This window comes from Orbicella franksi, chromosome 8 (genome assembly GCF_964199315.1).
Source record: "Orbicella franksi chromosome 8, jaOrbFran1.1, whole genome shotgun sequence".
In the NCBI taxonomy this organism is placed as follows: Eukaryota; Metazoa; Cnidaria; class Anthozoa; order Scleractinia; family Merulinidae; genus Orbicella; species Orbicella franksi.
The window spans coordinates 8608007-8622921 of record NC_138152.1 but is presented as its reverse complement, the minus strand read 5'-3'; the positions used below and the strand labels follow the sequence as shown (position 1 = coordinate 8622921).

At 37.7% G+C, this 14915-nt stretch overlaps 2 protein-coding genes across 2 annotated transcripts; one reads left to right on the top strand and one right to left on the bottom strand.

Annotated features, from left to right (window-relative positions):
• Positions 1 to 5853: 5853 nt before the first annotated feature.
• On the bottom strand, positions 5854 to 11801 carry LOC145495485 (uncharacterized). Its single transcript, XM_081475114.1, has 4 exons — positions 11676 to 11801; positions 9217 to 10842; positions 6690 to 6922; positions 5854 to 6274 (listed from the first exon to the last, which is right to left on the bottom strand). The coding sequence occupies exons 2-4, from the start codon at positions 10764 to 10766 to the stop codon at positions 5874 to 5876; spliced, it is 2184 nt and encodes a 727-aa protein (XP_081331240.1). The 5' UTR covers positions 10767 to 10842; positions 11676 to 11801; the 3' UTR covers positions 5854 to 5873.
• A 54-nt stretch (positions 11802 to 11855) lies between these two features.
• On the top strand, positions 11856 to 14841 carry LOC145495570 (UPF0728 protein v1g117062-like). The gene is made up of 3 exons (XM_081475211.1): positions 11856 to 12028; positions 12550 to 12669; positions 13720 to 14841. The coding sequence occupies exons 1-3, from the start codon at positions 11938 to 11940 to the stop codon at positions 13782 to 13784; spliced, it is 276 nt and encodes a 91-aa protein (XP_081331337.1). The 5' UTR covers positions 11856 to 11937; the 3' UTR covers positions 13785 to 14841.
• The last annotated feature ends 74 nt before the right edge of the window (positions 14842 to 14915 follow it).

The window sequence follows — 14915 nt, the reverse complement described above, 5'->3', positions numbered from 1 at the left end:
TGCCAGCAACAAAGCAGAAACAGTTCTTGAATTCTTTCTGGATGCCGTTAAGAGAGACGGAGAATTTTGGCCTTCGAGAGTACGAGTAGATCATGGTGCTGAAAACGTTGGTGTGTGCGATACAATGGAGCAGGTTAGAAGAGAGAAGAGGGACAGCTTCACTGCAGGGCCATCAACACAACCAACGAATTGAAAGATTGTGGAGGGATGTTTCCGTTGTGCTTCCCACTTGTACTTTTACACTTTTTGTAGTATGGAATTGTCAGGCATCCTGGACACTGATAATCCAGTGCATCTTTCCACCTTACACTTAGTTTTTCAACCAAGGATAAACCTTGCTCTTTGCCAGTTCACTGAAGCTTTCAACCACCAAAATGTAAGAACAGAAAAAAAACTGGTTGCCATACCAAATGTGGCTTAATCATATGATGCAGCCTGAAAACCCCCTTTCAAATGGAAAGTCATATGATTTTGAATACTATGGTGATGATCCTGATGGTCCAACTCCATTGGACAGTGATAACAATGTTATAGTTGAAGAAATTGACCTGGGACAACATGATTCATTGCAGTCATTTGTATTGGAAAGGGTAGATCCCTTAAGATAATCAAGTCAAATGGGAGTAGACATCTTCCAAGAGGCTCTAGAACTAGTGACAGTTAAACTTGGGCAAGTGACAATTGTATAATACTACATGTGTGTGGGCTGGGTAAAGGAGATTATGGCCCTTAAAGTATTTTGGCAACTCAATTCACAACAGAAAACCTCACCCTGTATCAAGTAAATTATTTTCTCATCTTCCTTTTCATTGATATACAAAACTCAGAAACTGCTTGAATTACAGAATGCCTAACTTCTAGCAACACAACTAAACTGAAGAGAAATCAGGGCATTTGATAACTGCCATGTGCACTACTCTGCCTTGTAGATTTTTCAGGTGCTTATCAAAACAGATGTTAAAATGTGGCAAGGTTAATTTGTTATCTTATTTTCAAAAGTACCCAGGAGACAAGACTAACCTCTTGGTGCACTGGCGTAATGGCTACTAACAGGACTCATGTCACTAGCCAAAACTAACCTTGCACCAGCCAGCCTTTTTCATACACAGCTTCACTGACTTTTTTATAAGAGTGGTCAATCTTGAACATTTCTTGTTGCATCTAAAATGTTAATAATAATCACTAAGAAAATTTCACTCCCACAAACACGAATCCTGTTTTTCTTCAATATGCTTATGTTCAATCTCTGATGTACTTTTATCAGTGTTGCCATTTTCTTTTATCTCCCTTTAATAGTTAAATATTTATCATATGCTTATTAAGGCAATTATTTCCATGAAATTCACTCATAGTTTCCCTGTTTTCATTAGTTTCTATTCTCTTCAGTTTTACTTTGTCAGGATAATTCTCAATTTTGTCTTCATCCAGTAGACCAGTACTCCATTCCATCATGATTGTCACAATGGCTAGTGAAAGTGCAAAATCTACTATTCAAAACTGAAATGTGTGGCTAGTTGGCAGTAGTGTTAGCCTTGAGCCCTGGGTACCCGATAATATTCACAACAAATTGGTGCCATGTTTGTAATAGAATATCAAGAAAAACATCGTTTTTAGGAAAGAAGTACCACATGTGGGTTAAATAATGCAAAACATGAGACAACAACATTGAAAAACTTAAAACACATCCCAATGTTCAATGATTGCTGTCTTGTAAAATGTAAAGGTTCTTATTTCAAAAATAACTTAAAGCCAGGTTTACACAAGCAGTTTTTGTGAGAAACATGTTTGACTGTGCACACGGCACAGCAAAAATTTTGTTTACAGTTCAAAGTTTAGTGTGCCAGTAATGATTGGACAGCAGAAATATGCACAATACCAAAGACCAATGTGGTAGCAAAATTTGCCACAGTTTATGTTATTTGCCACAAAAAGCTAGCACACACAGCTTTTAATAAACAAATATGTTTGTCTCATAAAAATTGGTTAACTTACATCTACAAAAGCGGCAGTAATAGAACCTAAATTTTCCGTGTCCCTTGTGTCTCGGTTGTAGCAACGTCTCATTTACCTAAGCAGACTAATGGTTTGATCAAGAACTTCGGCGTGCGCTTCTACAACTTCTGAGTCAAAATTCTCAAAAATTATTTCCGTTTTATCCAAGATGTCTGCAAGAAACTTAGGAAACTCAACTTCTAAATCTAGTTCTCCTTCGCCCGCCATGTTTTCAGTGCTCTCTAGTGCTTAGTTACTCTCGTTCCTGTTGGCCGCGCTCGGCCCAGGAAGATTGCATCAATATTTGAGGTATTGGATTGAATCAATATTTGAGGTATTGGATTACACCAATATTCGAGGTATTGGATTGAATCAATATTCCAGGTATTGGATTGAATCAATATTTTACGTATTGGATTGAATCAATATTCCAGGTATTGGATTGAATCAATATTTCAGGTATTGGATTGAATCAATATTTTAGGTATTGGATTGAATCAATATTTTAGGTATTGGATTGAATCAATATTCCAGGTATTGGATTGAATCGTGAAAATTAAAAGATTGAATTGAACCAAAAATTTTATTTACCATTGGATTGAATGCCTTTTTCTATCTTTAAATAAAACCGTTATTTAAAGGATTAAACATATATTGCAAGGATTAAATTTTGCTACAAACGGCTTGCCATAGGTCATCCGGGACGTTAGATGTACATGTGTCTGGTTGTCTCCATATGTATGGGTGTGTTGATGAACGTCATTAAAATAATTGTAATAAACAGATTAAAAAAATAATAAACAACTAAATAAATAAATAAATAAATAAATAAATAAATAAAATAAATAAATAAATAAATAAAATCAGTGAGCTTATGGAATTTTTCAGACTGATTTCCATGTCTCTGTAGTGGGTTAAAACTGGAGTGTGCAAAGAGAGATTTCTCACAAAAGAAACATCAAGGGACAATCACTGATACAGGTTGATTGATAATTTATTACCAAATTTATGGTTTAAAAATAGTTTTATAGCATAAAAGATAAAATTTTGAAAAAAAAAACCTTTTATTACTACATTAATAAAACTGAGATAAAATAATCCCAGAAGTCTTATGAATAAATTTAGAAACACTATTATTAACCCTTTGAATACCAAACTTTCGCCAAAACATACCGTTTTAACCGTTTAGTCAGGTTTTTTAGCTGCCATGACGCTAAATAAGCCTAAGTTGTGGACCATTTTACCACCGTTTTGGCACCAAAACCGATAACCTTGTTTTTTGATTTGCGACGTCGGAATGTTGTCGATATCTAAACCTGACCATTGTGCGGAAAGGGCTAGCCTAGCACTACTATCTGCTTATCAAGAATATCTGATGACATTTAAATTGATGACGTCACAAGTGGTACAAAGAGCACGACCATTAATTACACATATATGCGTAGTTGGTATTCAAAGGGTTAAGCCCCCATAATCTTTATAATTTTTAAAAATCATTTCTACATATAAGCCCTCCTGAACGTGATCTCTTACAGCCTCGAGCAGGCCCTCTTGTTTGAGTATCTCGAAGTGGCTACAATTTACATGCCTGGGGGCACTCCCTATGTCTACATGGGGAGGCTCTGCCCAGGAGGGGTACCTTTCTCAGGCTTCAGGTACATAAAAGGGCAGAGGGTAGGGATTTCACAAGTTGAGCCATCTGAAAGGGTGCGGTAATCAGAGTATCTTGACTGGTGCCGCAACATGAACTAACCAAATACTACTTGTTTTTTGGTTAACATCTCCTCTGGCAGTGCTTGCTGTTCTCCCATAATATTGTTCGTAATTTCATTCCCAGGGTTTAGAAAGGGGTTGCAGTTCTAAAGTAGGTATGTGAAAGAGGTACCTTTTCCAATAAAAGGTATATGGGGTAGGGTAGCTTTTCTGTGAAAATGGTATACAAAAGGATAAGGGGTTGAACCTTGGGGCAGAGCCTCCCCGTGTAAAACTTTCTAGAGTAGTCCCCTGGGTTTACAAGCCAGCAACTAACACATGCCTGCCAAAGAGGGGTAAGAGAGCCTGCTGACAGGTGAATAATCCCATGATTGGGTGCAATGAAATTTCTTCCTGTTACAAAGCTCCACTACTGTTGGGGTTTATTTTTAGTTTTAATCGTATCTGTAACAACATTCTGGATTGTGATTTGTTCTCCGCATGCAAATTTGACATGTAATTGGTGCGCGATCACGTGGGTGTCCAATTACAGGTATCCAATCTGAACTTTTTGTAATTGGATACCTGTAATCAGATATCCTCGAGATTCGCTCATCAATTACATGTGCTTTAATGGCTTCCTTTGCAATGTTTCCTACAGTTTTCAAAACTTATGAAAAGCGCTACAGACGTGTTCGCTCAAAAGAAGTTTTTAAAAGACATTTCTAATTCCGAAATTTGTTATAGATACAATTAATTAGTAATTGGACCTTGTGTCGTACAATTCAGGGAAAAATCGTGCTTGTAATTTCAAATCGCCCTCACGCTTTGCACTTGTCTGATTTTTGAATTACTTGCATGATTTCTCCCTGAATTGTACTCCACTCGGTCAAATTACTATTACATATTATCAGTATATTTCAATCTTCTGATGCAAACATCTGATGATCTTACAACTTAGACATTAATTTTATGTTTGGAGAGTTGAGAAGTGCAGGTATCTAATTCTAGTTTTGACTCTAACTAACTCATGGTATAAGCAAACTCAACTTGAAAAAATAAGGCTACCAAAAAAATAAATGCTTACAGCTTAAAATAATATCCAGATTTTTGCATCATATTCAAAGGGGATCTTGATTACTTTACTGGTCTGCAGTTCACCAAATAAAAACAACACATGCTCAGAAATACCCTAAGTTAGGCTAACAAGAGAGAGTAATCCTTGCAAAATTTAGTTCTTGAGTCATGTTCGAAAAAATTATCATGTACTTTCTTTAAACAATTGAAAGCAACTCCACTACAGTTTGTGATGAATCTGGTCATAAAACCTTGCCCTTGTAAAATAGAGGTACCCCATCTTACTTTTAGCAACCCAAGAGCAATGTCCTGCAAGTACTACAGGAGTTTCATTAAGGGCCTGCCTGGTTTGAACATCTGGTAAAGTTTTTAAAATAGTTTTGCCTGCCTGTGAAAAACAGTTACCCTCCTGCTGAAAACATCAACAAAAGTCCTGGTACTAACTGAACGTATTTTTGTGATACTTTTTAAACTAACTTTTCTGCACTAGAGTGTCATTTTGTAACAGTAGCAAGAGGTCTACCTAAACGAGGCCCTGTTAGGGGGAGGGGTTAGGGTATGCATCTCCCCCATCCTATTTTGGAAACTCACCTCATTGCCAAAATTAGAGCTCAAGTCTTCATGTTCATGGTCAATTTACCAACCTATGAGTCCTGTAACTTCTTGTCAGACTTCTATCACAACAGGGTCTCCTAAAATTACTAAAATTTCTAACCTTACTCAGGGCTCCAAAAAAAATTGAATGGCAGACTGCCCTTCGCACAAGAAGCTCTCAAATTTTGCGTGCCCTAGGCAAGTCTTAGTTTACTGATTTTTTTTTTTTTAATTTTTTTTATAATTTTAGTTGGGAGATGACTTGCATAGGCCCTTGCCCATTCGGCAAGTGACAATGAAAAGTTTCTTGCCTAGCAGGAAAATCTACTTATCCCAGACAACTGGTCAGCACCTTTTTCAGAGCCCTGCGTACTGCAGTTTACTCAAACTACCATGTGGTCTAAGATTAATGGCTCAGAGTGTAGGTAACAAGGCACTTGTCCCAGACAACTGGTCAGCACTTTTTTTCAGAGCCCTGCTTACTGCAGTGCATAATCAAACTACAGTGTGGGCTAAGATTAATGGTTCAGAGTGTAAGTAATAAGGTATGCTGGATATGCCATGTCAAGTTTATAGAGAATGTAAACTGTACAACCATTTGTGACTCCATTAATGCTGTCATAGCGAATGTTAGATGCCCCTTTCAGAGGAGGCATTTTTATGCTTGCGTCAGGGCGTAGAAAAACACTGTCTCCTGTAAGGACATGAGCGAGAAAAAGTTGGAAGTGTTGCGTTTGTGCAACACGAAACACAAATCCTTGGTGGCAATATGCGGCCTCTGAAGCAAAATAAGTGCCACGTCCCCACATGCCATTTTCAGAGTACCGCATGTCAAAACCATCTTCACCCATCCAGATGGAATCAGGATTTGTTAGCCTGGTACCATGAAACAACTCCTTTTCATTGATGCATGTAGGCCCTGTGAAGGGGAAAATAAGTACAATTAAAGTATGCAAACAATATATTAAATGAGATAAATATGGTGGGACCTCTTTGGTCTGAAAATTATCGATCCACAAAAACCTGGTCTTACTGCTTACTATGGTGGTCTTTTAAGGAAGTTTATAAACTTGCTGTACCAAAATACATGTAACTTCAGGAATAATCTTTTCAATCACTATACAAACCTGTAGCAAGCTTAAAATACAATTTCCTGAGTTAAACAAGACCTTAATAATTTTGTACATGACCAGGAATTTTCTGACCTTAAAAGAAATTATTTCTCCACTTTTTCGAACAATTACAGCAAACTTAACAGTGCATTGTCTTCCTCATATCGTCAGGTCCCTACAGAACCCTTTTACACAACACAATGAGATTCAATTAAGACTGACCATTTTTGTCTTTCAACAAATGGCGCTGTATTGCATATTTCCTGTAAAGCCACTTGTTCTGTACCCGTTGTATGTCAACAACCTGGGCTGCCTTCAAACTCCTTTTCAAGCTTTGCTGAACATGATCCCACTCAGCTGAGCCTGGACGCACACTTATCAGCTCTGCACTACCAGTTTGTTGCTGCCAGTCACTTGGTACACTAAGGGCCTCTTGTGGAATTAAGCTTTTACCACTGAAAGGGAAAGATTAGGAAGTACAGTGGAACCCCGTTAATACGGACACCAAAGGGACATGATGAAGTGTCTGCATTATCCGTGTCCCTATTAAGCGGGCTAATTTAAGAGAAAATATATGAGCTTTTTAGTTGTCAAGACAAAGAAAACTGTCCGTTATAAGCGGGTGTCTGTATTAAGTGGGTGTCCGTAGAGTGGGGTTTTACTGTAGCATAAAAGGAACATACAGCACAAAAGAAAGTGCAGGTGAGGTTTGACCAAAATGGAGAAAAAAAATTGTTACTAACTTGTATGCATTTTTCATTTGCATTAGAGAAACACCTGCCATAGTTGCATTTAAGTGGCTTGTCCAAAGTGAAATTTTATTTAAATCCTTGTTCTAATCTTACCATGAATTTAGTAAGTAATTAATTTAACTTTTTTTTATAAATTCAGTTCCTGTGAGTTCCTGGTGATTTTTCTTCATTATTTTCATTTTTTTCCTCTGTAAACCACTTCATGATGTTGGTTTCCTCACTAAAGATTTAGTGTGTTATTATTAAATATTTTTCATTAGGTTCAAGAATCTGCTGTTTCTTGTCGACAATTTCTATTCTCATCTTGGGTACACAATGGCAAGTCTGCTGGTCTGCAAATCTGCAGACCAGCAGATTTTTTTCTTCATAGCTCAGTTGGTAGGGCATCGCACTGGTATCACGGAGGTCGCGGGTTCGAATCCCGTTGAAGCCCTGATTTTTTTCAGGCTTCTTCTTTCCAATTGCTTAAATTGGAAAATTTACTGCGATGATCATTCTTCACTTTCATCTACAACCACAGTTCAAATATGAATTATTTCATATATACTTCACATCATTTCACTCCTCACAGGAAGATATGAACTCAATTACGGTAATTGACCTCACTCCCAATGTGTGGCTTCATAGCTCAGTTGGTAGAGCATTGCACTGATATCGCTGTGGAGGTCATGGGTTTGAATCCCGTTGAAGCCCTGATTTTTTTTCAGGCTTCTTCTTTCCAATTGCTTAAAGTGCCTAGGAAGTAAAAAATAATTGCTGCTTATTTGAAAGGCTTTTCAAAGTAAAGAAGAATGGCGTTTTGCTTTTTGGAATATCTTTTTTCGTTTGAAAGATATTTATGTTTTTGTAAGGAAAGTGACGACGTCATAGGTGGTTCCACTAAAACAGCACAACCCTCAAACAAGAATAACTCTAGAAGTATTAAAGCAGTGTTCTTTAAACTTGGCACCGGAAATGTACATCACAAAAGAAACAAAATGACACCCATCGTGCCATTGCCATGACAACAGTTATGCCGCTGGTTCTGTTTTAATTAAGACTAAAATTCTCATATTTTATCTTAAACAAGGATAATCCACTCCCACAAATCCAATGGGGAGAGTTAAGACAATATGGGAACCATGTGTGTTCCGAGCAAGACCCTCTGTCCCACTTTAAAAGGTTGCAAATAGGGATATTTGGTTTTTCACAGAAAGAGACTGGAGCCAAGATGGTCGCCATGGCAACAACACAGTAGGTGTCATTCTGTTTCTTTTGTGTTGTACATTTCTGGTGCCAAGTTTGAAGAACACTGCTTTAATATTTCTAGAGTTATTCTTGATTGAGTGTTGTGCTGTTTTAGAGGAACCACCTATGACGTCATCACTTTCCCCATACAAAAACGTGAATATCTCTAAAATGAAAAAAGATATTCCAAAATGGAAAATACCATTCTTCTTTACTTTGAAAAGCCTTTCAAATGAGCAGTAATTATTTTTTACTTCATAGGCACTTTGGAAAATTTACTGCGATGATCATTCTTCACTTTCAAGTCTTCAAGGGTGCTTACCATTTACAAAAACCATCCGGTTGGAAATTTCAGGCATAAATATTAAACAATTAAATGCGACTTTGTGTGAGAGGGAATCGCTATAAAGTATATCCACATCAGCAAGAGAGACCTAAAAGAGCAGAAAAATAGCATCATCTCAAATCACAGCCCATATTTTCTGAAGCTTCCCAAGCGGAAAGGCGCGAACCATTTGATTTTCTAACTGGAATTTCCAGTTTTCCCATGTAAATGGTAAGTACCCCAGGTCTTTTAATGTTCAAAAGATATTTATATAATCAGGCTTGCAAGCCTGTAACTGTGTAAAGTCATATTAGAGTGAAATTTAAATGTCATAACATAGATTTATTGGAAAGTTTCTTGCTACCCCAAAATATATTTATTTTCCTTCAACGAAACACCCCTAGCTAATATAATTGGACCACCAAGAAGTCAAAAGCAGACTTACCCTATTTCTTTCCTTTCGTCGCTGCCACCAGGAACTCTAATGATTGGAGTTTTCTGACCACTTTCACAAACCATTATCATCTGGCCAAAATTTACCTTGAAATGTTTGGTTGATCCAGGCAACCTTATAGCCTTGACACCTGCATGGCTAGATTGATCCTGTGTGTCACAGGAATTGAATTTTTTCTCCAGAGCTTTACATTCAGAATCTGTAAACGGAACCAGCTTGTCACTTTCTGATTCCCAGAACCAAGTCACTGGTGGAATAGCCTTCTTTTTTATGTTTTTCCCATGCAGAGGGACAGAGCTACTTCCTAGCTCTTTACCCACCAGGGCTACCTGGTTAGGTTCACCTGCATACTTGTCCAAAAGTGAACTGATGTAGGTGTGGTCAGCATCTGGGAATACCTTCTTTAAAATCTCAAGATCACTTAGAGCTGCTGCGACAGGTAAAGCACCCTCGCTACTTGCACTGTTAGATTGAGTTACCTCTTCCATCTGCTTGCATTCTGTAGATACTGGGCATTCCTGTGCATTTTCCGCTGAAGGATTTTCTGTTGCTTTCTCCTTGGATGCAGAACACCCTTTACTTGTACAAGGTTTGAGTGGGCTGTGATTGTTACCCTTGCCATTGGCTGCCATGGCAACTGTCCCAGAACACATATCTGAACTTCTGCTATGAAGATCTGTTGAAACCTGAGGCAGCCTATTCAGCGCTGACTGGTCACAATGAGGGGTATTTTCTCCATCAGCATTAATTTTTACTATTTGTAACTTTTTAGGTTTATTCATAGAAGGATGGAGACTTCCTCCCTTGTAGCGAATACAAATCCCATGATGTTGCTTGGGTGAAGTGGTTCCTGGGTTAGACTGTTTAGTGCGATAAAATGATTGTTTTGGACTGTTTGCTACACTTTTGACAAAGACTAAGTCATCTTCTTTGTCAACATTGGATGTTGTTTTGCTCGCAAAATGCTCAGGTGATCTCAAAGAGCTAGTTTTGCTTCTGTTAAGGTTACTTGACCGTGGCTTTTCTTTCTTAATGGAATGTGATCTCAAAGGACTTGATTTTTCCCTTGTGGTACTGCTTAATATGTTAGCTTTACTGTTGAGTTCCTCTGCTTCTCTCAAAACATCAGCTGAGCTTGAACACTTAGCTTCATTTCTGCAGATGCCACCTCTTTTCACTTTGCTTGGAGAGGGTGTTGCAACTCGATCCTCATTGTGCAAGCTATCTTCAACAGTAGAAGCATCTGCCTTGCGTTTCAATCCACACTGTTGCCGCGTTGAATTTTGCCCGAAATTCACACCTGGTGTACAGTCCCTTTCCAGAAGCATGCTGACAATTATTGGCATACAGTTGGGGTTGTCACGGAAACTCTCCAGGTAATTCCTTAAGGTAGCAACGTCATACGCTGGAAACATTTCAGACAAAGTAGCAAGATTGTCTTCAAACCTCTGACCAGATTCTGCGTCAGATGAGTTACTTACTTCGCTTGCAACACTGGGAGCACCAGTCACTGTTGAGGTAGAAGGATTTGGCTGTTGCATGTTGATTACTTTTTCAGACCATATAATTTCTGCAAAGGATCCTGTTCGTCACTGCATGCAAGTCTCCATAAATTACCTGGGAAAAATTGCATTGACAAGATCAACGATTCATTCACTTCATGGTGATTTACTATTTCAGAAACAAGAATTTCTTCATTTTAAGCGCCTCAAGTAGCTTATCCTTTCCAGGGGAAATCATCATCATCATCATCATCATCATCATCACGTTATTTTCCGCAATGAAGAAAAGAAAGTATATACAATTACATCATTTGAAAGGTCCGCAAGACCTCCGAAAAACACCAGGCCAATAGTCCTGGCATATATAGTCAATCAAACATTCAGAAATCAAACTCAAACTCAATCCGTGAATTGAGTTTGATTCATATGCGAGTTTAATTTCCGAACTAATCGAAAAAATTGAACTAAATCCATTAGATTATGTTATTGTTTTTAAACAAGTTTAACAAAAATCAAGAGTTTAGAAATCATACATTTGATAGATTTCGATTCCGTGCGCAGCATGGCCAGTTCAGCATCCCAACAGATTTTGCTTTGAACTGGTTAGTACCTGGACAGATGCAGTGATCTCTGATAATCGATTCCATTGTGAAAGATCTCAAAATGGTATCAAAAACCTTCTACAGATGAATTGAGAGAAACCTGTCTCAGCGCTTAACATGCTTTGTTATGATTTGCAAGCCTTTAGTGAACAGTTTCTCCATATAAATTAAAATTACCAAAAGCTTGATTAAGAGTAGACAAAGCAAAAACAAAGGCAAAATTGGAAATCCTGGCCTGACGAAAGCTACATGCATCATGCGCTCGACTGGTTTCCCAATTTTCTCCTGGAAATCTAAAATGAGAAGCCAAGCGCAATTATCATTTGAAATGTCATGTTTACAATACCTGAACAGCTGAAATAATCTCTTAATTCACTTCTCCTTCTCGGCCAAATTAACTGTGTTGATATGATGCACAAAGAACTCGAAAGCGCATTCATCCATTCATCCCAATGGCGCGAAAGTAACACTTTCAGGCGCAAGCTAACGTACTTTCTCATTGGTCGATTGTCAACCAACGATAAACTACGATAGTTTGCTGTATCGATCAAGATGGCGGCTTAATTCGTTGCTAACATAAACAACTCCGCCATTCTCCAGTCACAAATATGGTGAAACATAAAGTCACGGTAAATTTTGGCCCTTATATGTCGTGTGGAATATTAGAGCATCGTACTGCCAGATTGGAGGGACTTCAAGGTAAGCAGTTAGTGAGATACTAAACAGCCTTTGCTTTCGCCGAGAAAATAAAAACTCGGCTTAAACATTCCATATTCCTTCGTGATCACTTGTCAGACTAATAGTTGCATGCACATCCACCTGTATTTAAAATATGGGCATGGCTTGGGTGTTAATGCCTGGAAACTTGTACAATTTCGAGTGAAGCAACGAGCTGCATGTAACTGCTGCAATGTATTGAATGGGTTGGGGGTGGGGAGGGTGATGACATATTAGTTTTCCAAAAGGCGAGACTGTTTCATTTGGTAAGTTGTAGTCTTAGAATTCCTGGTTCTTCTCTGATGCCTTCACATTAACAAGGGAATTATTCCACAGTTTATAATTTGCAGGCATAAAAAAAAACTCATTATGTATGTCTGGTCATTGCCCCTAAGACCAAATACCTCAGAGGACCAATTCCATTACCTATCTATCTATCCTCTTCTCACTGGCAAGGTAAGTCAAAATTAACCCCGTGCTGATATAAATTGATTTTTCTACAGCACTTTTGAGAAGTGAGGGTCACACAGTAGAATTTATGAAGACACCAGATAGGGACGATGTTGAGTTGGTGGTTCATGGAGAAATAATTTATCGCTGCAAAATTCAGGATCTGCAATACGGTGAGTTTACTAGAAGTTTAACTCAAATCTAATTATGCCACTGACTGAAATAGTTTACACAGCAAAATGAAACTGTTAAAAAAATAATGAAGAAATAAAGAAATAAAGAATGAATGAATGAGCCATTTTACAGTTGTGCTTGGTTACCTGGCCTTTGAATGCAACCAAGGCTACAGGTGACCTTGCTTTGATACAAACCTCTCTGTTTTTCTCATTTAAATGCCAAATAGTGAGCATAACAACAACTTGAGTTACACAAAAAAAGCAGTGAGGTCTGTATCAAAACAAGGTCAACTCCAGCCTCGCTGCCATTCAAAGGCCAGGGGCCAGTTTCTCGAAAGCCCCGGAAACTTTTCGGACCTGTAAAGCCAGTTTTAGTTCATCTGTATCTAAAAACGGAGAAGTGTATAAGCCTGAAACTTTTTGTATCAACAGAACCTTTGTTCATATTAAGAAAATGTGAATAAAATGGCTTTGTAATCATAAGGTTCAAGATTTTGCTATGGCTTTCCGGGTGCCAAACTTTTTGGGATCTTCGACCATTTTGGCCCCAGGTCACTGAACAGACAACAATAAAAACAATGGTCTATTGATAAAACAAATGAAAGAATCAAGAGAAACTAAAAGAGAGAAAAAATAAGCAATTAAAATTCAACCTACAGCAGGGATAGAAATCTTCAAGCCCAGAAATAGTTACCTTGCAAGGCAGAGATTTCTTTCACTCTCCAGGGGAATCTCAGTCTCGCAGGGTAACAAATTCTGTAGTCTCTAGGGTGCATGAAGTGACATCAGAGGTATGTTAGCACTACCTGCCCAGATGTCAGTCCTTTTGGGCAAGTTTCAAATTAATGTTTTGGTACATTTTTACAGGACACTCACCCAGAATTTGCATTGTTATATAACACATTACATCACTCACGATGTGTGGTACTGAAAAATTAAATTATTAACTGAAGGCTCTCCTTCATTTACTTTATTAGTCTTGCCAAGACTTGGGTTATCACAGCACTTACAACAATCTTATCAAGTAGAATTTTTGTTTTGTTTTAGGAGGTGATGGAAAACTGGATCCAATATGTAAAGAAGCCCTTGCAGCTGTAAACAAAGCTTATTGACTAATATTTTGTAAAAAAAAAAAATGCATGCTTAGCATTTTCTGTAGTTTTAAAGTGTCAGAAAAAATAAATGGAAAAAAAAAAAATTAAAAAAATATAACAATTACTATTTTCATACTGCATAAAGCCCAAGCATTATCTACAAAAGAAATGTTCATTTGTCAAATTCCAGTTATTATGTAAGGAGAGTTCAAGGTTGAATAAGATATATACCCAGCATTATTTCACAGCAGTGCATCAAAGAAAGGACAGTAAAGCCTGGTTCACACTAGTGACATAACAGAACAACATCAACATGACGACATAAGGAAAAGATCAGTTTTATCTTTATGTCGTCATCTTCGTGCTGTTGTTGCTAATATGTCATTATGTCTACATGTTCACGCTTGTCTACAAACATGACGTCCTTTTTATGTTAATTGAGATAACCTCCTTTTTATGTCGTTCGTGACGATGTTATGTTGCTGGTGTGAACCAGGCTTGAGAGATTGTACAGAGAAGTTTCCTCAAGTGCTTACTAATAGAAAATTAAAAAAAAAAAAAAAAACATTAAGTATTTTTTTGTGTTCTTGTGTTCTTTCGTAGTTACAACGGAGAAAAATAGTCATTCAAGTTGGGTAATAAGTTGGGTCGTGGGTTGTTTGTTTTCCTTTGTTTGCTACCTGTTGGGTGCTGTTGCTTTGAATCTGATGCATTCACAACATTCTGTTTTTGTTTGTTGTGATGGTGTTGACGTGATGTTTCAACCTCGACAGTGACCCATGAAGTTCAGTTGGATGTTTTACAATAACTGCAGAAATTCTTGCATGGTCGTTGGCTAATTTGCATTGTCAATACGTGGACAAACATGCGATTTCATAATTTATGTGATAATTTATTTGTCGAAAAAAAAAAACAATTTGACATTAAATTTTCATGTGTCTGAATTTTGTCATAACATTGTCAAAGTAGTCTGCAGATCCACTCAGCTATCGCCTTGTGAATCCAAAGCTACTTTGACAACATTATCAGTTATGATGAAATTCATGATCAATAACAGGACAGATGCATGAAAAACTGGCACCCATTTGTTCAGATAAAGTTTTGTGACATGAGCAAATCCCTCTGGGATGCACTGTTACATAGAGAGAC